This window comes from Patagioenas fasciata, chromosome 2 (assembly GCF_037038585.1).
Source record: "Patagioenas fasciata isolate bPatFas1 chromosome 2, bPatFas1.hap1, whole genome shotgun sequence".
NCBI lineage: Eukaryota > Metazoa > Chordata > Aves > Columbiformes > Columbidae > Patagioenas > Patagioenas fasciata.
This window is the reverse complement of record NC_092521.1, coordinates 106,036,748-106,060,631: the sequence shown is the minus strand read 5'-3', so window position 1 is coordinate 106,060,631 and position 23,884 is coordinate 106,036,748. Positions and strand designations below refer to the sequence as shown.

The following is a 23,884-nucleotide window of genomic DNA, read 5'->3' as shown; positions in this document are numbered from 1 at the left end:
CTCTGTAATGTTAGCCCCAGACTCCAGCTACCAAGCATTTCAAGACTCCAGGCAACTACAAATCATGGGATCTAGTAGCATGATTAACACGGCTTTCCACAAAGTTGAAAACAATATGCCAAGACTTCTCTGAGGAAGAGTTTTACATTCCTGTTGGTGGTGAAGACAAAACAGGACAGGGAGGATAGTAGAGACACATGGGTTTTGTTTGTTTGTTAGCTTTTTGTTTGGTTGGGGTTTTTTTGTGTTTTTCTGTTTGGTTGGTTGGTTTTTAAGCTGGGGCACTGGGGAAACCTTCTTCAGCTTAATGTTACAACCAGTCTTTGATGAGGTGTGTTCTGATGCAGCTGTAAATTTCAGCTCTTAAATTTCTAGAAAATGGGAAGAACACAAGAATGGGGGTCGTCTCCCTAGTAAACTCATTATCTTTAAAAAACAAAAAAGTTGAAGGAAGACAAAAAACTGCACCAAATGCTTCCATTTACCAGCATCACACCCTAAGCAGACCACATCTTAATTCTTTTGGTAGCTTTATACACACAGGCAAATTAAACATAACATAATTACAACGTTTATGGTATATTAGCTTTCTTTACAAGATGTAGGGTTTTCTAGCTCATGTCCTTATTTTAGGAGTCAAACACATGCTTTGTTCCTATAACATTTCTGCTCTAACTTCAGAACACCAAGCTAGTTTCTATTCTCTGTACAGAAACATAAAGAATGATACGTAATTTTTTCCTGCCATGGTCATCATATACCATAAGCAGCCCCCAACCATCTTGGTGGCCCTGCACTGGGCTTGCTCCAGTGTATAACTCGCTTTCTTGCACAGGGAAGCCCCAGACTGGGCACAGCACTCCAGATACAGTCTCACAAGTGCCAAACATAAAGGAAGGGTCACTTCCCCAGACCTGCCGGCCACACATTTCCTCATGAAGCCCATGGTGCCCTAACTCACTCACTACAAGGGCTGCTGCTGACCCACATTCATGAGTCAGTTGTCTATTACAACCACCAGAGCTGCTTCCTAGACTGTCAGCCTGCTATCCAGCCCATAGCTCACCAATCTGGTGATGATGCAACTGGGGCCAAGGCCTTGCCATAACAAAGGTATACTCCACCCCTTTGTCTGCAGTGCCAGTCATTTTACCACAGAAAGAAAGCAAGGAGGTTGACCAGGCATGACTTGCCCTTGGCAAATCCACACTGGCTGCTCCAAAGCACCTTCTCGTCCTTTGTGTGTTGAGAAAGGCCTTCCAAGAGGAGTTAATTCACAGCCTCCATGGTTGAGGTTATGCTGACTGGCCTGTAGGTAACTGCATCCTCCTTCTTGGCCTTCTTGAGGATGTATGTGACATCTGTCTTTTCCCAGTCACTGGGAACCTCCCCCAGCTGCCACAGCCATTTGAAGATGATGCATCCTACCTGGTCCCAAGGACTTGCGTATGTCTAATTGGCTCAGGTCATTCTTTACTCTCTCCTCCTCTACTGTGGGTTCTGCTTCATGCCCACAGACTCTGATGGCAGGCTCAGGGACTGGGGAAGGCTAAAGGCAAGCCCTATTGATTCAAAAGGGAGGCAAAAAAATTTCTTGAGGATCTCCACCTTTTCCCTGCCCCTTGTCAGTAGGTCCCCTGCCACACCAAGTAGTCGACCCACCTTTTGCTACCAGTGTACTTACACAAACCTCTCACGTTGGTCATCTGCCTCCCAGATTTTGATTAATTGCTTTTATAAATGAAAAACAGGTGATTTTAAGTTATTGTGCAATAAGGCTGACTTGTGCAAAAAAAAAAAAAAAGTAATTAAAAACCCTCTAAAAACACACAAGACAAAATCTCATGTCAGAGTCTTACTTCTACTCTAAACCACTAGAAGTCATTGTAGTCTATAAGCAGCATATGCCACAAGCTGTAGGAAATACCAAGCTAACTGCTATATAGTGTTTTGTATGATATCATGCAGCATTCTGTATCATCTGGGAAATTAATCGCCCACCACCATATCTATAGGTTTTCATGTGATGTCTACTCATGATGGTATTTTTAAAATCATAATCAGCATATATCATTTGGGGTACAGAACTTAATCCATTTTACATGCACAGAACAAGGCTGCATAATAGCAAGTGAATCTAAATACATCTTCTAAAAAGTGATCATTTATGAGAAATTATGCCTCTTGGTAGAAGGGGGAGAACATTTGCTTTTTTTTTTAATATCTCAAGGATAAAGTGCAAAAGGCAACATTACATTTGACTTCTTCAACAGGAGATTGAATCAATTAAAATACAGTGCAGATGATGTGGTAAAGTATACTTGATGAAACAATACATTCATATGTACATACATGAATACTTGATGATACATACAGATGATGTGGTAAAGAATAATTGTGAAGTAGTAGAGTTATAGACAGAAATGTAGGAAAGTTACAACAGAAACTTTCCTACATTTCTGTCTATAACTCTACTACTTCACAATTTGCCTGGGAGATAATTTTTAGCACAGATTATGCTCCACATGCCATTCTGTATCCACTTAAAACTTATTTTGTAACACAGATATATTAATTTACACAAGTTAACTGTTACAGCTACTTCGAGCATCATGTATGATTATGCAAATCAGATTGTGTCACCATTAAAAGAATTTCTCCAGTAGGGAAGTAAAACACAACTTACAACTACTTTGTGCTCAATTTATATAGAAAGACCACTCCATACCTATTTAGATATTTTTAAAATTAGGAGAGGCTTCAGTAAAATCTCTGTTAAATGCAAGTTGTTTCAGAGAAACCTCAAGGAGAGATATTTGTTTTTAATGAGTGCAAGTGTCAAAGTTTTACTCCTTTCACATACATTCAGAAAGCAAGAAGTATCGTAATTGTTCAATAAAAAGAAAGGACAATAATTATATTATAGTTGACAAATGGGGAAAGCATGTACCCATTCTTGCCAAGAGTTATCTTGCCAGCTGCTTAAAGCAAACATTATCCATTTTAATTCTTCCACAGTCCTGCAGTAATGGTGAACTACTGCTGAATTAAGACCGAGCTCGCCTCAGGTGGAAGCAGCCCTGCAGAGACCTGACTGATCCAGACTGTGGGAACCAGGCTGAACAGCTGACTGCAAGATGTACTAAGGGTAGAGCATGGGCGGGACTGCTGAGAAGTCAGGGCACAGTAAAGTGTGTTGTTAAGATTCTCCATGGCAACAAAACCTTCCTTTCTCAAAAGAAATGGAGGAGAGTTTTCTGGCCTTTAGAACACATGGCTTCCTCAGCAACAAGAAAACATGTCAAAGCAATATAAGAAACTATTAATGGAATGTGAGAGGACAATTATGCTTTCACTTGATCTTTTACCAAAAATATTTTAGAGAATGGGGAGTATGGTATATTTACAAGGCTTCCGTAGATTAACTAGTCTTCAATAACAATGCAGTATAGAACCACAAAAATTTGTTTAAAATTTAACACATAGTAACATCAAAACAAATAAATGTTTCCATGGAGACAACTACCTAAATAAATGCTTACAATGAATCCAGGGCCTGACATCACCCAGGCCTGCCTGCAACCATAGTAACATGCCAGTGTAAACAGAAATATTTTTATTTTTCTATCTAATAATGTCATAAAATTAGCAGTTTTATGGCAGTGCTTAAACAATATTCTTGCAGTGTTTAGTGGTAACACTTCTAAAATAAGAGCAGAGGTATTTATATCAGGGCTATTACTATTACCATATTAACTACATACAACAAGTGGAGTATGTGTATGGCATAGCTAACATATCCAGTTTCCCAGAACAGTTGTTGACCCCAATAAACAAAGAAATTTAAGTTCTTAAGGCAACATTCCAAAATGCTGGTCAGAGATCAGTAACATCTATTCTACTTGGGTATTCTGTTTTCCTTAATACAAAAACCCTGAAGTTCTTAGACTATTGTGTCTCACTCTCTTACTAGATTAAGAAGAATGCAGTCACATGTTGCTTTTCATACCAAATGCAGAACACTTCTGTGCCCTTCTCTTCTGTCACCAATGAGCTTGCTTTCTCCAAGGCAACAAGATTCACTGAACCCATATCTGCAGTCTGCAAGCACAAGATACACAGCCTACAAAATTTTACAACTCTGGACCAGTAACATAAAAGAAATGGTCAGTTGATGAGGAAAATTTCCAAGAAGGAGGACAATTGTTTCAGCTACTAAAAAGATATCCATGGTATTCCCATTCTCATTAAAACTATCCATTTTCAAATGCTACTGCATGTCTGCAAGTTGTATGTCTCAAAATTCAGTAGACTCAGATTGCCTTATCACTCTTAATTTGCCCAATATAAAGATGTCTATACAAGGTTCAGATAGTATGTGAAAAATGCTTTGAATTATCTAATATTACTAAGATATTTATACTAAAACCTTACATTTTAGCAAAAGCCTGAGCTAGAAGGAGATTGAAATTGTTATTGCAAAAATGGTGAAATATTTGGTTTGGTCCTGTCATAAAAATTTCACATACAGTAATTTATGAAATCTTTCCTTCTCATGGAATGTGACTGTGATTTTATGGGCCAGTTAAAAAAAATACTTCCTAAGTATTTTCAGGCTCTTTCTTTTTTTAAAAAACAAACAAACAAAAACTATATAAGCAGGTTTTTCAGATAAGGCATTGCTTCCTTTTGCCATTTAAAGAGAAAAGGTTTTCTTGATATCAATTAGCAAATGAGATTTTTACATAACTTAATGCAAGTAGCTAGCTTTGAAATGAAAGTTTATCCTGTAACCATAGTGTTACCATAGTATGCAGTCCCACAAACACATGAAGAAAAGAGTCCAACTTCAAGTTTTGGCTGTGAAACTATAAAACACAATAAGGAAAGCTTACTACGTAACTGCATTTACAGTTATGTACACTTTTGTTGGTTATGCTGCATTTTTAATAGATTTCTTCCTATAAGATATTGTAAAACTTCGTAATTCACTCCTCACAATTTCTTTTGCTTTTCTAGGTACAACATGCATAGAAAGATGATAATATCATGTGAGATGTCTTTGTTGTATGTTTGTATAAGCTAAAAAAACCCAAAAACTTTTCAAACTTTATAGAAATGGCACTCTATCCTAACCACATTAGTGTAATCCAAATATTTAGCATAAATGTAAATGGTTTTTCTTTGACATCCAGGGATGCAACTTCTAGTCATACACATGGCTACTCTCACAAGTGGGCTTTGGCTTCTCACTTCAAGTAATTCCATTGCAAAATTCATTACTGTTTAATTTAATGTATTTTCTGCACTGACAATAGAAAGGTTTTAAAAATGGAGAAGAAAAAAAAAGAAGGCAGAAAAATACATCATTAAACAAATTTTTAAACACACAACAGTTTATATAACAATCCACCAAATTGGAAAGATTTGTGAGACCCTTAAGAACATACAAATTACTGTTAAACAAAAATACTACAGGGAGATCACCCAATTTACATATTTTCTTACCAAACATACAATTCTATCAGTCCTTCTTTCATGTGTACTACTGTGCATTCCTTGCATTAGACCAATTCTTCTTATCCTGACAAACATCTCTTCTTATCTTTGGGTGTGTTCCCTGGCCAGACTACAACTGCCAAGATCCATCAGCCCCATCTCACTGAACCACTATGGCTGACCCTGAGAACCCCAGGCCAAAGTCCATGTTGTGAGAAGCAGTCTACCTGAAGAACATAAAAGCAACAGTGGGGTACAGAGCCTTCTGATACCTATACACATAACTCTTATTGAGGCATGTACCTGGCACTTTCTGAGAAATCGTAGATTCTTTAATAGTCTTCAATGTTTTTCTTTCAACACAGAAGGGTTGACAAAAAGCCTCATGGGAAAAAGCTGCTTGTAACACAGAAATGAGTAAGAGTATATTTTGTGAATATGCCTATTTTAATGCATCACCAAATCTATCATTATCTTTTAGCTGAGGGTTAAATAGGAAGCAAAAAAGAAAGCAAGGAAAAGCAGCTGTCTGAACACGCTTGAGAAACCCTGCATACTCAGCCTATGCATAAGCCTCCTAGTTACAGTATATTGCTAATACTTGGGTAACTACAGCCATTAAATCTTCTCTTGTTAAAACATAAAATACTACAGATGAAATAAATGTGATCTAGACTAAAAAGAATTGCTGACATACGCTCTCAAGAATAAATATTTAAGAAAATGCGGAAGTATACCTACCAAAAGCATGCACATGAAAAACAGATCTTCCTAATAAAGATAGCAAATCTTAGCTATAGTAAGTTTCCCCATCTGCCATTTAAGCAATATCAATTTTAAAAGAAAATAACTTCTAAAAAGAATATATAAAATAAATTATATGTACAGTATAGGTAAGCAAGTAATTAATAAACAAGATCAAAATGCCTTTGCATTTGATGCATTTAACTTCTAAACTATTAAATACTAGATAGAAGAAAAGATTATATGCTTCTTCCAGGAGAAATGACAACACTTCATAGCAGTCAAGAAGAAAGGTCTGAGAAACTGCTGAACAGGTACCTCCCCACAGAGGCAGACACAAGAACCCCCCAGCTGAGCTGAGAATGCTGAACAATCACAAGGGGATATGTTAACATTCCCCTTGAGCCTCAGGTCCCCGTCACATCAAAATTGAAGCCTGCACAACAGGACCTGATTCCTTCTATCTCAGCAGGCACCAAAGCTGATACTTCTTTATAGCTGCTGATGTTGCGCAATTGTTTATACCATATAATGGGGCTGTTCTATCACTAACTTGCCCAGATACTGACATGAGAAAGTAGCTCTAAGATTTCTTATTATTTCCTGTGATGATAAATACAGGGAAATTTTTAAGTTGATGAAAGCCAAAGGAAACCTGAAAATAAATGCCAGCACTGTGTATCATAGATCAAGAAACAAACAAGCAACCCTATACCCTAAACATCCATTTAAAATAAACTAATTAACTGACAGTATACCTAACTCTAGCAACACAACTTCCAAAAAATAAAAGTAGGGACTCAAAGAGAAAGTGGACTGATACAAAAAAAGAGGGCTGAAGTGTGCATACATAATGTTTTCAATTATCTAGATAAGATCTCTGAAGCGAAAAGAAACAAAGAAATCAAATAAGTAATATCATTCTAACTATGTGTATTACACTGGACAGACTTTCAAGATCAAGGTGCTTTTCTTCACTGCCTTTCTATGCCTTGATGCACTCTAAATGGTCAGTGCTTTTAGCAAGTTTTCTCAGCTACCCTTGTAAGCAACTCAAGTTTGCATGTCCTCCCCAACATTACACCACATCAGTTGAGAGCATAAGCCGAATAAACATTCCTACAAGCTTCAAGTACAATTAAGGGACCCTCCTTAAAGCATGTCCCTCAACACAATGAGGTATGAGACTATCCTGGTTTTGTTAAAAAACAAGTTTCTCTTTTAGTGAATTTGCCTGTCAGCTAAAGCCTTCATATTAGCTGCATTTTCCTGGAGAACCAGATACATGTTTTGGTAAACATACCAATGGAATGTGAAGTTATTGAGAGAGAGAGAGAGAAGGTGAAAATGACCCACTACTACACATAATGCAAGAACAAAAAAAAAAAAAAAAAAAAAAAAAAAAAAAAAAATATTTGGGGCTTCATACAGAATATGCCAGAACATTTGAATGTCTTCCCTTGGATGTGACAAGTTTCTGGATCAAGCCTGCCTACATTTTTGATTTGAGGAGAAAGTTTCACTAAAGCTCCAGTCTGCTCACAACTAGGACAACTGAGATAATCCTAAGCAACTAATTACAGCCATCAGTCTGCATCCCAAGTTCATCATCTGTTTGGCACGGTCCTACACTCTAAACTTGAGTAGGTGGTGTGCTAGGTATCAGGACTGTTGTTAGAATAATGGCTTTTAGTACATATCCCACCTTAACCTCTGTCCTCTGTGGCTGAATATTGGCAAGATATAAAACTACATCCTGACTTCACTCAGATATCCTTCAGGAAACATTCACATTATTTACTGCAGTTCAAAAGAAGTGGTTTTTTGAATACCCTGCATTTGTCTTGATCACATCATACCTCTTTGTATGGCATAACACCTGTGACACTGAACTCAGTTTAAGATAGCATGACAGAAGCTGAAAGCTGTATCTTCAGACAAAGCATCACAGTTGTCCTAGTTTTGTTAAAAAACAAGTTTCTCTTTTAGTGAATTTTGCCTGTCAGCTAAAGCCTTCATAATAGCTGCATTTTCCTGGAGATCCAGACACATGTTTTGGTAAACATAGCAATGGAATGCAAACTTACTGATAAGCACAGATGGTCATCTCGCTAGAGGGGCAACAAGAAACCGGTGACCAAGAAACTGACCAACTGTGTATAACATTCCATTCACGTGAATACTTCGTATAAAAGTGGGAGATCACGAGGACCTTTTTTCTTTTTCCCTTCTTCTTATGGCCAACATTAGGAGAGGACCTTGCTGGTCGTCCCTGCGAACTGAGGCCTAGTGAGAGACTGAATCCAGCTCCGGTTGGCTACAGAGTCTAGTCCAGGACTTTGGGTGCTGGCTCTGCAGTTGCTGAGACTTTCAAGATTGGTTTTGTGTATTTTGTATTATTTTCTCTATTCTTATTAGTAGCATTAGTAAAACATCTTTAATTTTTCCAACTCTCTTCTCTCTGTTCTTCTTTCCCTCCCGATCACCTGTCCTTAGTGGGAAGGGGGGAGAGGAGGTTAACAATACATCTGCCAGGGTTTGATTGTCACCCTGCAATCAAACCCTCAACAACAGTATAAGGAAAAAAAAAAGGATCAACTGTGGCAAACACATACAGTGCCTCACAACATCTGTAAGCAACAGAAGATAAATTTAGATGATATCTACAAAACATGTTGGGGAGACAAGGACATATTGTCAGAAATGAACTTACTTGATTTTACTGAAGACAATGTCAACATCTGTGACTGTCACGTTCTTCCCATCTATCACATGACAGTCCTTACATAGTTTTGACCAGTTCTTCCCATGCATTTCTTTTCCTGTGGCTCTTGTATCACCATGGATGGCAAATTTTCTAAAGGCCTCTTCCAGAGCACTTACTTCTCCTGCCATAGCTCCCTCATGGGAGCTGTTTGAATCGTAAGATAATCGTTTTGCTGCTCGGTCCTTTGCTGGGTCTGAAGGAGACTTTGGAGGAGTCTTATTCACAGGTTTTGTTGACTTCGCTTTATTGTCAGCCATTGTGCTACAAAGAAGAGAAAACTCATTACATTAACTTGCACTAGTCTACTTACAAGCCATTGTGCTACAAAGAAGAGAAAACTCATTACATTAACTTGCACTAGTCTACTTACAGGCTACAGTTTCTGTCATAACATATGAAGAATAAGTGGTATACCAAGTTAGCAAGAACTCAGTGACCTCCACTATCAAACAACAGTCAATACATAGAACTGTGTAACTCTGTCCATCTAGCATATTAAAAAAAAAAAAGTCAAGGAAGGAACATTCCAAAATAAAGCACAAACCTAATTGCACTGTCCTTACGTCAGCTTATAAGAGAAGACTTGGTATTTATTCCTTTATTTAATGGCAGTTGTCATTCTACTGATTTGAATAAAAGTATGCCATTTGCACTGTGGGCATTACTATCTACTTTTATTTCTAAAGGAAAAAATAAAGACCTTTATTATTATTATTTTTTAATTGAAAAATGAATATTTTGAAAGTGCGGCGAAGTATTAATGTTATAATACTAAAGTTATATTATGTAGGGGATAACAAGTAAGGAAGCCTCAGAAATGCTTAGATAAGTCTCTCTAATTAGCAAAACCATTTATTTCTCAAGTTTATATTCAAAGAACTGTAGCTGTAGAATTCATTTGGAATTAACAAATTGATGATGCAGAAGCACTGAGAAGGGATGTCATTACCGCAGAGAACAACTTTCAGGTTACTCTATGTTCATGTAGGATAGGTTTGCCTTTTTTAAAAAAAAAAATGTTAAACAGAGCAACAGAACACTAAAATTATTTTCAGGTGTCTTCATAAAGAAAAAAGCCCTAACGTGTCAGAAGCATGCCATAGAAGCAATCAATCTTCCAAGAGATTTTTTGGGCTAGCCCTCTCTTGCTCTTAGCAATTCTGTCAAGAATCTATATTCAATGTAAATATCCTTGAAAGATACAACAATTGAACAGTTTACAAACTATAAGCAAGAAAATATCTGTGTTGGTCTTGTCTCATCCGAAACTAGAAAAAATAACCACGCACCTACATTCTTAAGTATCTCCTGAACTAAAATATTTCTTTAGTCAGCGTCACTGCCTTGCTGACCAACTTTGCCTAATCCCATGTTACCCATAGCCATAACTCAACTTTGCACAGCACAGCAGAAGTGTGTTTAAAAAAAGCAAGTAGTTATTTCAAATCATGAGCTGAAACCCACACTTGAAAGGCTTCTGATTTCCTGAATTGTGTGATTTTTAAAAAGGCTAAATTATTTTTTGTCCATACTACTGTCTTCAATATGATAGCTGTATCTATTGAAAACATTTTTTACTTACTTACAGTTACTAATAAATTAGTTTCTAGACTTGGTATAGGAAAAATGCTTAAAGAACATATTTGGCCTATAGAAAGGCCAGCAGTAGACTTAGTTGGCTCAGACATCCGTAAATGAACATTGTATTGGGGTGTTTCAAGTATTTCTGGGCCAGGGGGAACAGAACACGCTCTACAGAAAAGGCTTCAGCTTTGAATGGTGAAATCTGGTATGCAAAGCAGACTCATTTCAAAGAACTTCTCACCATCTAAAGCAGTCAAGGATAGATTGAAACTAGGCTTCTGCTGTGGTTGCCCAAAATTGTCATAGGTACGCCTTTTCTTATTGAACTATAATTACAGTTTACTTGTTAAAATCCCATGAAATAGCAGGAAATTTACTAAAAAGCTATGTGGTTTATGAAAATACTGACTTACCCTTAACTTAAAATTTTGTTTCTTAACACTACAAACAACATGCTCTGAAGAGAAATATATTAATTAATATACTCTATGAAAAGGTAAAGAATTGCAGAACACAGGACATGAAAGCAGATTTGTAATGGGGTCAGTATCTTTATTAGTGATAAGAGATGAGGAGAGAGATCACGCTATGTTAAAGAAATAATCTTCCAATGAGAAATACAGAACAACCTGTTTGCCAAAAATTCAAGATCAAATGCAGTCTTGAGTCTTCCTCACCTTTTTTTTTTTTTTCCAGGACAAAGGTATCAGAAGGTACGTGCTAGCTTCTGCTTGAAGTAAAGGCTAACAGTAATTTGTGGACAGGCCACAGCAGGGTGGCAGGTGGAAGTGACAAAATACAGTGACTACTCTAAAATACCAACTATTAAATTCTGTAAAACAAAATTAGGCTGCTATTCAAAAGCATGAGCTGTGTAGATGCCAAGTACAACAATTACAGCTAACCAAAGAAACCCTTTCATTACCATCCAGAAAGTCTAATATGAACACAATTAGATACCACACTTCCAGAGCCAGAAGAGGGAAGGAAGGTGAGACTAGCCAGTGATCCCAACCTCTCCAAATACTGCTGGCTCCAAGCTAGCTGGTCCACATCACCAAACACAGCCATATAAGACATTAAGAAAGAGGTATAAGCAGATGCTAGAGTTCAGAAGGCTTGTGAAAAAACAACTGTCCCAAAAAAATGGAATTCCAGAAATCAACTGAATATTTAGACAACTAGGTGTTATGTTACGGTATGTTGTGGTATAGTCTGTGTCATATTAGTATAACAAAAAAACCCTGTTCTGGTCCCTTCTCTCACTCTGCAATAGATAATACAGCACATTATATAGACAGAGATATTGATGAAGACAGAGATTAAGCTAGAGATCAAACTGACTGAGGTCATGACTAACTCATGCTAAAATAGACTGAAAGTACAGATCTATGTTCTCAGCATATGCCTAACCCATTAGAAAAAGAAGTATTCTCATATCATCAAACTTTCTTTTGCCAGAGACTACAATACATACTCATCTGCAGACAGACTGCTGAGAAAACCTCCCTAGATGAAGTCACATATTAACCTGGATTCTTCCAATAATAAGGGGACAAGCAGCTATTGTTTCTGTGAATTCCGGCTGTCAATTCTCTGTAGCTTCATGAATACTAGGTACATATAAATAAGCCCAGAGCCTCAGTATAGACCAACTGTCAGTTCTACTGAAAGATTTATATTAATTTACACTTTCTACTTATCTGCATCCTCTCCAGGTGTCAACATATTGAAGGAATTCTGGTACAGCATTGCTTTAGATTTGGGGGAATTGCTCTTAGAAGTAATTAATCTCCCAGCGCCAACAAGGAAGACCCAAAGACTCACTTAAACCCAGAGTATTTTTGCTAACAATTTCAGCAGCTTAGGCAACTCTACAGAATATGCATGTATCTGATGCGGTCAGAATTCGCTGCAGTACCTTCCCTGTCTCTGAGAACCAGTGCATGTCTAATCTGCTCAAGAAGTGCAGACAGCTTAGTATTTATAACAGAAGTTAGCAATGCTGCCATGTCACAGACGGGGAAACCAAAGCAGAGAGATGAAGAAACATTTCTGTTCTGCTGCCAAAGTCCAGAACATAATGAGGGCCCTGGGACCCATCCCATACTGTACACAGCTTTAATTATTAGACCACATAAAGCAGGTATATGATTGTACAGAGTGCTCTGAAGAACCAACATTCTGCCTCTAGGGAGAAAATACAGTCTTACTAGCTGCAAATGTATTAACACAGTTTACTATCTCCACACCAAAAAATGTTAAAAAAACAAACAAACAAACAAAAAACACAACAAAAACCAAACCAGCACTATCAAAAGTGTGAGTGTCTAGCTTTTTTGGGTTATATCATATACTTTCTCATCTGCTTTGTCTAGCTTGCCTCTAAGCTAGGAATATTCCCTCTGAATGTAAGCTGAATTTTTATTTGCAGCAAGTATTACAAAACCAAGGGTTTTTCGAATATTTACTAACCAAGAAAGGTTGGTCAAAAAATGAGGTCAAAAGTCCTGTGAACTAAGGAAAACTTCCAGTTCAAACTTTTTAATGGTAGAAAGCATTCAAGCATCAAGCAAGCCTCTGTTCAGCAGACCGCTGAACTTGGGGAAAAGCCTCAACAGCACAATGGCACAGTTACAACGCAATAATGCTATTACTAACATCTACTCTTTCCTGTAATCCTTGCCTTCACATATGCCAACCTTATTTATCATGTGCAACACCTAGCTCCAACGCAATTCACAATACAACTCCACAGTTATGTTTACACTGACCATCAGGGTCATCCTCTAGCTAAAACCCTAAGTCTGCAGTGCAAATTCCTCATCTTGAGCCCGAAGACCGTAACTTGGATAAAGTAGGCCTAAAATGAAATATCTGCTCAGGTTCTCAACTTCAGCCCTGATTCCTCCCTAAATTCTTAACCTCTTCTACCATATGCCTCAGAAAACTAAGAAGTAAAAATCTAAAAATTCTGTCCTTGACTCCTTTCTGTTCTACGATTCCTTTTGCTGTTGCTTTTATGCAGTCCAAGGTTCCTCTTTGCTTACAGTCACACCATAGAGCTTTTGTCAGAAAGTAGAGTGGAGACGGTACCTTAACTGTATCCTAAATAATTACAAAGATATAATTCAAAATAGAGATTACCCAGGCAGTCTTTCCGCAACCTCCTTGTCACTCAGCAATTCTATTGTACATTCTGTGTTCATGATCATAGAACCATTTTGGTTGGAAGAGACCCTTGGGATCGAGTCCAACCATAATCTAAGCTAACCTTAGCACTAAACCATGTCCCTAAAAACCTCATCCCTCAGGGATGGTGACTCCACCACTTTCCTGGGCAGTGTGTTCCAATACCTGACAACCCCTTCTGAGAAGGATTTTTTCCTAATATCCAATCTAATCCTCCCCTGGCACAACTTGAGGTCATTTCCTCTTGTCCTATCACATACTACATGGGAGAAGAGACAACACCCTCCATGGTACAACCTCCTTTCAGGAAGTTGTAAACAGCAATAAGGTCTCCCATAAGCCTCCTTTCCTCCAGGTTAAACAGCCCCAATTCCCTCATCTGCTCCTCATCAAACTTGTGTTTCAGGCCCCTCATCAGCTTCATCACCCTCCTTTGAACTCTCTCTAGTGCCTCAATGTCCTTCTTATGATGAGGGAGGCAAAAGTAAACACAGGATTCAAGGTGTGGCCTCACCAGTGCCAAGTACAGTGGGACAATCACTTCCCTATTCCTGCTCAGCATACTACTCCTGACACAAGCCATGATGCTGTTGGCCTTCTTGGCCACACTGCTGGCTGCTCAACTGGCTGTTGATTAACATCAAACAGATCCTTTTCTGCCAGGCAGCTTTCCAGCCACTCTTCCCCAAGCCTGTAGCACTGCCTGGGGTTGTTGTGACTCAAGTGCAGTACACAGCACTTGGCCTTGTTAAACCTCATACAGCTGGCCTCAGCCCAATGATCCACCTGGTCCAGATCCCTCTGTAGAGCCTTCCTACCCTCCCACCCAACATTCCTACCCAGTCTGGAGTCATCTCTAAACTTATTAAGGATACACACAATCCTTTCATCCGGATCACTGATAAAGAGAGTAAACGGAACTGGACCGAATACTGAGTCCTGAGGAACACCACTCATCATCAGCCATCAACTGGATTTGGCTCCATTCACCACAACACTTTGGGCCCTGCTACCCAGCCAGTTCTTTATCCAATGAAGAGTTCACTCATCCAAGTTGTGAGCTGCCAGTTTCTCCACGAGAATGCTGTTGGATATGGTGTCAGAGGCTTTACTGAAGTCTAAGTACACAACATCCACAGCTTTTCCTTCACCTACTAGCTAGGTCACCTTGTCATACGAGGAGATCAGGTTGGTCAAACAGGACCTTTCTTTCATAAAGTCACGTTGACTGGGCCTGATCTGGTAAGTGAGAAGGGAAAGCAGGTAATCCACAGAACAAACCCTACATTTATATGCAAAGATACTGTTCTACTATCTGCAAAATGTTACCAGCAGGTTAAAAATAAATAAATAAATCTTTCAAGCACTCTATTCCATATTTGTGAGCTGTTAAGCCAAGTATGACTATGCCCGCTTTTCCCTAGCTTATGGATGAATTTCATCGAGCTGATCTTTACACCCTGACCTTCCAAAGTGGGGAAAGATGAATCTGCAAAAGCATCTATACATGTATTTAGTTGCCCAAGAAAAATAGGATTCTACATTCAGTCAGATAGCACTTCTCATGTATGTGTTCACATTTGAATGAATGCTCAAGAAAACAGTAGCCAGAAACTTACTGATTTTATGGAGAACTAGAAACACAGTAGGGGGAAAAGAGAGATGATAGACGCCTTGCAGTACAGTTAATACAGCCCACAAGTTGAGATAAGTCCAGTATTACACAAAGATTTGAAAACCCATATGTCAACATCAACAATTTTACTTCTGTTTTAACCTCATAAAAAGACCTGTTTCTGTGCCATTCTCTTATAAATGCATTGCCTTCAGCCTCTCCACACCTACATTCTCAGCTTCTCAGCCTAGCCAAACCACCAGCCTTCCTTATTTCTTAGATGGTATTAAACCTGAAAGGTGATTGTCTTTTAGAAAATAGGAATACTACAAAGAATTCTGCCCACAGGCACACAACCTTGTAGTTTTATGTTATCATCTGTTTTTACCTTCCATTCTTCTGCTAATCCTTACTGCACATCAAGTGTTGGTAAGCATGCAAGTGCTTAAGGTACCATTTTTGTCAGATCTGTTTCTACACTGTTGGTAAAACCTATCCACTGCACCACAACTAGCCACCATTCAAAATTTCTTAAGACCCTAAGGCCAATTCAAGCAAAAAAGAAAGTCACTTTTCACTGAGCATGAGAAGTGCTATTTTTATGAGTGAATTTGATCCATAATGTTATCAAACTGTGCAAGGCATTTTAATTTATCTAACTGCATCTGTTTTATTTTAGTACTTGATCTATCTTCCCCACATTTAAAAAATGTTACAGAATTGCCATTAAAGGGAATTCTCACTTGTTTTGTCTGTAATTATTTATGCCAAATAAAAAAAGCAGAGACAAAGCACAGCAGATGGAATATTTTTCCCACATTTTTGCATAAACATCCAAGCTGAGTGAAGGGATAAACAGCTGGAGAAATGCAATATCCTCCTAATAAAATGCAAGGCTTTGAAGAATGCTCTTAAAGCTTCCCTTAAGCTTCCGTTATAGCTATCAGTAGGAATCAGAGTTAAGACATATCTCTTCTGAGTTCTGCTCTGGGCTTATTTGTCCCCATGTGATGCTCAGGTGAATGACAGGCATCCATTTTCCCTAGAATATAACACAGAAGGAAAATGAGCAGAAAACACTGCAGACCCATCAAAGCTAACACGACTTTATCTACATTTAAACCCGTCTTTACTTAAACTAAATCCTTTCACAGGCTTTATGAGGAACTACATGGCTGAAGCTTGATTTCTCTTAACAATATACTCGTATCTAGCACTATGGAGAAGGAGAAAGTTGAGTAGATCATACAGCTACATTACAACCTTCAGCAGGACACACAAAGAGTAACAAAAAAGGCGATTACTCAAGTTGTTCAATGTTTCTCCTCACCAAAATAGTCTTTCAGACTCTGATTAAGTTATACATGCCATTAAAGGAACAACCCTAGAAAACACATTATCAAGTAGAGAGATTATTTATTCTATTTTTAAAAACTATTGCTATCCACCTACATAGTTACTGGTACAATATCACATACTTATATATAAAGCTAAGTTTAGTTTTTAGTAAATTACATTTCTCTGTTCCAAAGAACCACTTGATAAAATATGACCTCTTTATATATACATAAATGAAGCACCTATACACAGATAAACGCACCTTTATCAGCAATAGTTCCATTAGAACATTTTTCCTCTAAAAGACACATGTTCACCTGACAACACTTAAAACTACGTAACAACTCTTTATGTAACTAAATAACTCTTACCTAGCTCTACAATATACTGTAATCAAAGTTTCAACTATGAAGGCAAAAGCATAAATACAAGCATCCACCACACATTTAAGTACTGGTGAACTCTTACTATGCATTTTTTTCCATTATAAGACTATCCCATTTGAAGATTTCACTTACTAATTATGCATTCCGAGCTCTGTTTGGCTGCTATCATTGGTAGATTAAGAAATAATCTGGACACATATTCTGCAATTAAACACACAGGCAAGGATACAAGACAGTGTCTGCAAGAGCCTTCACAGAAGTGCTGATTAAGGCACAACAAAAGAGGAGGTATTTTTTTCATGGCCTATCAAAAAAAGGACTTGGGAATCACAGAACCAAAAAGAGTGGAAGACAATGGCTGCTCTCCGCAGTAGTCATACAATTAATTTACAGCTTCAAATAACACACTAGGCCTATCATCGCTTTAGGATTAGTTGAGTACAGGTTCCCCAAATTGTAATATTACAATTGTAGAATTTGCTTTGTCCCATTTCTTCATACACTATACAATGTCCCCTCCTGCCATCCCCACCCAAGGCAGACTATTAATCAGAACTTCCATAGAACCCTTTCCAAATATTTCTGCAAAGCCACAAGTAACAAAGATTCACGCCATGAAATGAGATCAGAGATTGTACGGCAAGGAGATAATTTCAAACACCAATAAGAAAGGGGGTTTTGTTTACCACCTATAGAGACTTAAAAGAATTCCACCAATGTAATTTGTCAAGTGACTGAAGTCACTTGAGTGAGGTACTGAAATACCTTTGTAGAGGAACTGCATCACATACTAAACAGCTCTTTACTATCAAAGATATAAAAAAACCTCAATGGCTGAAAATTCAGGTTATGCCAGTGCAAATTAGAAATAAGACTTCCTTAGGGAGAGGCAATCAACCATTGGAAACACTAAAGGTAACTTCCAAGAATAGCTACAAATACTTTACATCCTGAAAGTAGATTCAGTCAAGCATCTCTGAAAGAAAGATTTTTATCAAGTATATGTTATTGGTCTCAGATAACTAACTGAAAGTAACTAATACATGAGTCAGATTAGATTGTCTAAAGATCCCTTATGTTCTTAAGTCAGCTGCTTCAGTTTTGTCTGAATAAAAAAAAAATTAGCCTTTGAGATTTTTTTCAACTACACAGAGCTCAGTACAATATACTTGCCTTGCTAAATCACCAGTAAGTTCTTTCACACCTATAAGCTCCTGTCCGGTGAAATGTTTGGGTAATGGTCCTTCCAAAGGTAAAATCAGATACGACAAGCAGATGCCAATTTGGTTTGAATTTAAAAATAAGCAGAGTCATCAACAAAATAACACTTTTGTGAGCAAGACCTCTTAGCATTTGAATTTCCTTAGCACTGATCCAGTAGAATGCCATTCCTCAACTCAACTGTGCATTTAAGAACTTGTTTCAACTAGGACTGCAACACTCAGAGATTCAAATAAAAACTGTTATGTCCTTTTTTTTAAGTTCCTCTGTGCTCATTTTGCTGAATATTCTTGAGATTAGCCAAACTGGTTAAGAATGAACTTCATATGATTACTTAAGACAGTTACACTGCAGATTCATTTTTGTCTTTTCATTTGTCATACAATGCATTAAAGCTTTGGTCTGTGTCCTCTTGGTTTCTAGCTCCTAGGTTTCTATTCAGGACAAGGTTAAATTTGTATCAGGACATTTATGAGGCAGGGGAAAGATGAGGAGGAAAAGAAGACAGAACCTTAAGACTGGCAAGAGCAAGAACCTAGGTTTCTTCGCATCTGCTTTAGAGTCCCGGCAAAGTTAAAATTCCCTCTTAGCTGGTGCAAACTGAATTGCTCACCCGCTACATGTAACAACAAACAATAGAGAAAAACATCCCATCTGTTTTGATATAAGCCAAAACAAAAAAAAAAAAAAACACAAACAACAACAAACAAACAACCTCCACACACACACACACGCAATCAGTCTGTTCTGCTCTGTCAGCATTTCAGATAAACATCCAGTCAGAAAAACAGTCCTGAAACCTGGCAGGATATGCATACTTGTCCTGTACCACATGTACAGGCCATGTGCTCCTTATGCCCTGATGTATGGTCTTCTTACCAATAACATCCTCTCAATATACAGTTACTTTCACTACCGTTTGATAGTATTCTAATAACCAGACTACGTGAAAATGGGAAATTCTTGCAGTACTTATACGTATGGGCAGTTTGGGTTGGACAGAGTAATGAATTCACTAAGAAATTTCTTTCTTCTGAAGCTGTATTTGTTACTACCTATTTTTTGTGGGTTTGGGAGATTAGAGGAAGGAAGAGCTAGAACAGCTTATAGAAAACATTGAGGAATAAGGCAAAGCAATTTTTCCTGTATAATGCTTCGATTTTGAAATGAAAACTCTCATTTCAAAATTTTAAAAAAGAACCTTAAATTTAAAGAATGGTAAAATTAAAAAAAAAAAAATATCTACATTGTCCCAATGCAAAACATTTTATCTTCAGGCTATTTAATTTTTATGTCAACTTTCAGCATTTAGTCAATTTAAACACATTTTAAAATTCCCCCAAACCCAAGCCATTATTCACATGCCCCAAGAGTGCACTTTGATACCAGAACTTCTGCCAGAGAACTGTGAGAGTATTATATTGAGACCTACATTCCCCTTTGGTCTAACATACAAGAAAGATAAAATCCACAGCTGAATAATGCACACACACGTACCAACGTAAGCTTCTTAACGACAGCTGCATACCCTTTTTTGTACTGCTTACAGTGTGTTGTTCCATTTTGAATTACCATATTTTGGGGGCCAGGCCCAAGTTATTCCACAGTTATATTGCACCTTACACATTAGTTAAGGTCTCTGATCACAGCTTCTAGACACTATGGCAATATAAACAATAAGCAAAGTTCTTTTCAGCTAACTGACAAAGGCACCTGAAAGCACTTATCCCAAAGCAATCATGCCAGCATGGCAGAGAAAAAGTAGGGATGAAAATTATATACTTTCATTTAATTTCAGTTATGCACAACAAAAATGGGTGGAAGGAAAAAAACCCTGTTTGCTGCTTGCTGAAAAGATCCATTTCATTTATGCAAGGTCTGCAAGCAGTATGCATGTAAAATAGAAAGGACATGACATCATTGAGTGACTCCACCACAGGAAAGACTGTTCTTTGCTTAAGTTTTTCTTCATAGAGTGATACAGGCTTGTGAACACAGTCACATTCTCACACTGAAGACTCACATAATCAAAGTATGCAAAACAAGAAAAATATCTGATATTATTTTAATTTTCATCTTAGCTTATCATCTGAAAGCAAGTTATCATGTTTAAACATTGTATGGTTTATTCTCTACAGCATTCTTAAATGCATAAGTACAATTAATTGCCTTTACCTATAGTTAGAATACACTAATCTTAACATAAATTGACATAACTGCCTGCCTCCCTCCTTAAGAGTCTGCTTTTTTTTCAAATTAACCTCAAGGCATAAGAACTAAAAATAATTTCTATCATACAGCTGCCTATACAAAGTAACTGGAATGAATATATCTACTATAAAAATTAATTAAAATATATTATTTTCACCACAGCAAATCCAGTTTAAATTTGGCACAGAAACAACTACTTGCTGGATGTATATTTCCATTTATAAGGATCTTTTCTTACATTTACAAGGGTCAAGTGCAAGCACTGACGGAGATTCCTGTGTGAACTTTATCTGTAATTTGATCCTTACACAGCATGCTGTCTAACCATTACACTGTACAATGATTTAATACTGGACATACACTTTAGCAGTTACAAATGATGGATTATTTAAAGGCATATGACCGTGACCTGGAGGATATACAAGCATTCAAAGCAGTATCTAATTTTGTTTCTTGGAGGGGTGAGGTTGAGTTGCTGTAGGGCCTGTAAAAAAAAAAAAAAAAATTGAAAAATAAGTGGCTCATCACAAAAGGATTAAAAAATGGCCACTGACATTAAAAACAAATAATACACATCTGATAAACAGCCACGCTATTTTAAATCTGAGACTATTAAAGTATATAGGTATCTCTGTTTTTTCACCAAGTTTTCACAGCACAGGAGGAAAAACCCCTGTTTCATTATCATGCTAACACTTGCCAACCTTCTAAAGCATGCTATTTAATTATATTAGTTGATAAAACAGGGTGAAAGCTCAGTAGAAGTCAGTGAAAACTGTCTCATCCCATGTGTTTCATTTCACACTGGGGGTTGGTTTTGCCCCTCCTTCTCTTTGCCATTTAAATAAACTTAAGCAGTTATGCAATCCTCTGTAAAATCTGAAAGAATTTTCCCCCCTAAACCTAGTCATGTAGACCTTGCAAAACATGGGAGATCGCCTGTCAGCAGCACCTACTGCAAGATTCAAAGCTGCAAACGTTCAAGACACACACTTTTCACTTGCGCCTTCAGCACCGTGTAGGACACACCCAGCTTTCCCGTGGAAGAATTTCACCCAGGTACAAAAGGTTTTACCCAAGCTTGAAGAAACACTTGCAACCGCTGCTGGTTTGGGAAGTGTTTGGTTTCTTGTTGTTTTTGTTTTTTGTGGTTTTTTTTTTTTTTTTTTTTTTCCAATCCATGTAGCCTAAGTCACAGATTAATTCACGGAATTTTGTCTGCTCCTGGTTTTTTTCACCCGTGTGTACTGTACTTGGCTTAATACCTGCGGGTCTTAAACTGCAGTCCCTAAACAGTCTCCCACACCTGATGCTCGTTTTCATGGAGGACGCTGTATAGGAGCAGCTCTCGGAGACAAAGAGCCTTCAGCTAACACTCGGGCACTCAGAAAAAAAAAAAAAAAAAAAGAAGGCAAATCGTCTTCACCCATCGATCTCCATAAAAGGGGACCGCTTGTTCTACATAACAACACAAGAAGCAGCTGCAGAGGCTTTGCTGTCGTATCTAGATAATGGCTAATAGCAGAACGTTTGGTGTGTGCGCAAGGTGGATCTTTCCCCCCAGCTCCTCCGGGAGATGGCCGCAGGCAGAGCCCAGCTTGCCAGCAGCCCACAGCCAGGCGCCAGCATCGCCCGTCCACCGACCTACCGCGGCAGTGCCGCCAGGAACGGGGAAACATTCTCCCCAACCCCGGGCAGGTTGTGGGGGCGCCTCCCCTCCCCAATGGCGGCGGAAGATGAGGGTGCCGGAGCCCAACCCCATGGGCAGGTAAAGGAGAGCAGCTCCGCACCGAGACCCTCTCCCCACCGGTCCGGTCGCTTCCCCGGGGCTCTCGCGGGAGAGCACAAGGGACGCGGCAGAATGGGGGAGACAACGACGGGGTTAATCCTGCGGAGGAAAGCTGCTACTGCAGCCACCTCGCGCGCAGTCCCACGCGGCCGTTACATAACGGCCACACGCAACAAGGCAGGGCGCCGCGCGCCCCTCCGGTAGGGGCGGGCCACTGGTCGCGCGGCAGCAGCGGGCAACAGCGGGCACCACCAGCCCAGGGCAGCTCCTCCAGCACATCTGGCGCCTTCGTTAACCGAACAGAAATATATTAGCGAGCGCACTAACGAGGCGGGAGAGGGCAAGAAAAACACTTCCCCCCCCTCCCCCCGAAAGGGGTGCCCACTCACCGCCGGCTGTCGAGTGGCGGCAGGTCCCGTCAACCCAGGCTGCACTGCCCCAGGCTCCGGCGCTACCGAAAGCCCGTGAGAAGCCGGCGCGGCAGCTCCGGCAAGCTCCGCCCTTGCTGCCCAGGCATTGGCAAGCGGCCGCACCGCCTGCCCACCCCTCCGCCGCTCGCCTCCATAGGCCGGGCGGGCTGTCCGGCGCGCGGCCGCTCCCGCCCCCCGCGGAGACTGAGGTAATGAATAACGCAGGGGCAGCTGCTGCTTTTGCTGCCTTAAATGGCTGGTTGCGCCTGGCGGCGCCTTTGCCCGCGCCTCCCTGTGTGTTGCCGGGTGCTGGGCAGCAGGTGAGCCGGGGCAGGTGGAGGGGAGGCCAGGAGTTGATAGCTCCCTGAGCGCTCCCCTAGTCGGGAGTAGAGGCGGCGCGGGGCGGGACCGTCACCCTCCGCCCCGGCTGGTGGGGAAGTCGAGGCCAGGTCCCCCAGCTTCCGCCATCGCGAGCATCCTATTCTCCCCTCCTGATGGAGAAGCGGAGAACGAGTGGTACCACAGTCGTCTGTGGCCTCTCGAGCTCTGGCAGGTCTGGTCCGAATTGCTAGTAGGTTGTGCTTTAAGCTGTAGTTGTTGACATAAATAAAAATCACGTGGAAGACTGGGCTGTGCAGTGCAGTAGGCATTCCATAAAACCTTGCATTCCTTTAGCTTGCCACTGGCCTAGGAGCAGGCCTACCCTAATCTGGAGTAACCCCATGCAAAATCTTAGGTCACAGATAGTCCAGGAGTCAGCAGAAATATAATGAACTGTTGTTGTGCATCCTCATACCTTCATTTGTAACCAGACTCCAATGACCTGGCAGAGCTTGGTGGATCATAATTTGACAGCTGCTCGCTCAGAGACCAAACACACACTATGGATCTGCAGGTACCTGGATCCCTGATCTCTCCTGCTGTTGTACCCTACACATGAGCCCCCAAAGCCAGCAGCCCCACTCCAATGGCTAGTACAGACCTCCTCCCTCACAAACACATGCACTGTGGATCTCTCAGTAGCTAGGCTTAGACATGCAGTCCATCCAGTAAATGGCCATGGATCCCAGGTCTCCCCAGTTGCTGACATCTGGCCACACTAGTCCCAAGACCGTCACAGTCCCACTC

The 23,884-nt window shown here is 39.6% G+C and overlaps 1 protein-coding gene across 3 annotated transcripts in view; it reads right to left on the bottom strand.

Annotated features, from left to right (window-relative positions):
- TPPP (tubulin polymerization promoting protein) overlaps nucleotides 1-22,866 on the bottom strand; it is a 62,889-nt gene extending 40,023 nt beyond the window's left edge. The window contains exons 1-3 of one of the 3 annotated variants that reach the window (XM_071804667.1): nucleotides 22,736-22,866; nucleotides 20,918-21,041; nucleotides 8,957-9,271 (exon numbers count right to left, since the gene is read on the bottom strand). In XM_071804667.1, coding sequence (XP_071660768.1) covers nucleotides 8,957-9,271; nucleotides 20,918-20,985 — 383 coding nt within the window. In that variant the 5' untranslated portion in view covers nucleotides 20,986-21,041; nucleotides 22,736-22,866. Of the gene's footprint in view, nucleotides 1-8,956; nucleotides 9,272-20,795; nucleotides 20,890-20,917; nucleotides 21,042-22,735 lie in introns of those variants that run through there. The other 2 variants (XM_071804668.1, XM_071804669.1) reach the window with 2 other exon arrangements.
- Nucleotides 22,867-23,884: the final 1,018 nt, after the last annotated feature.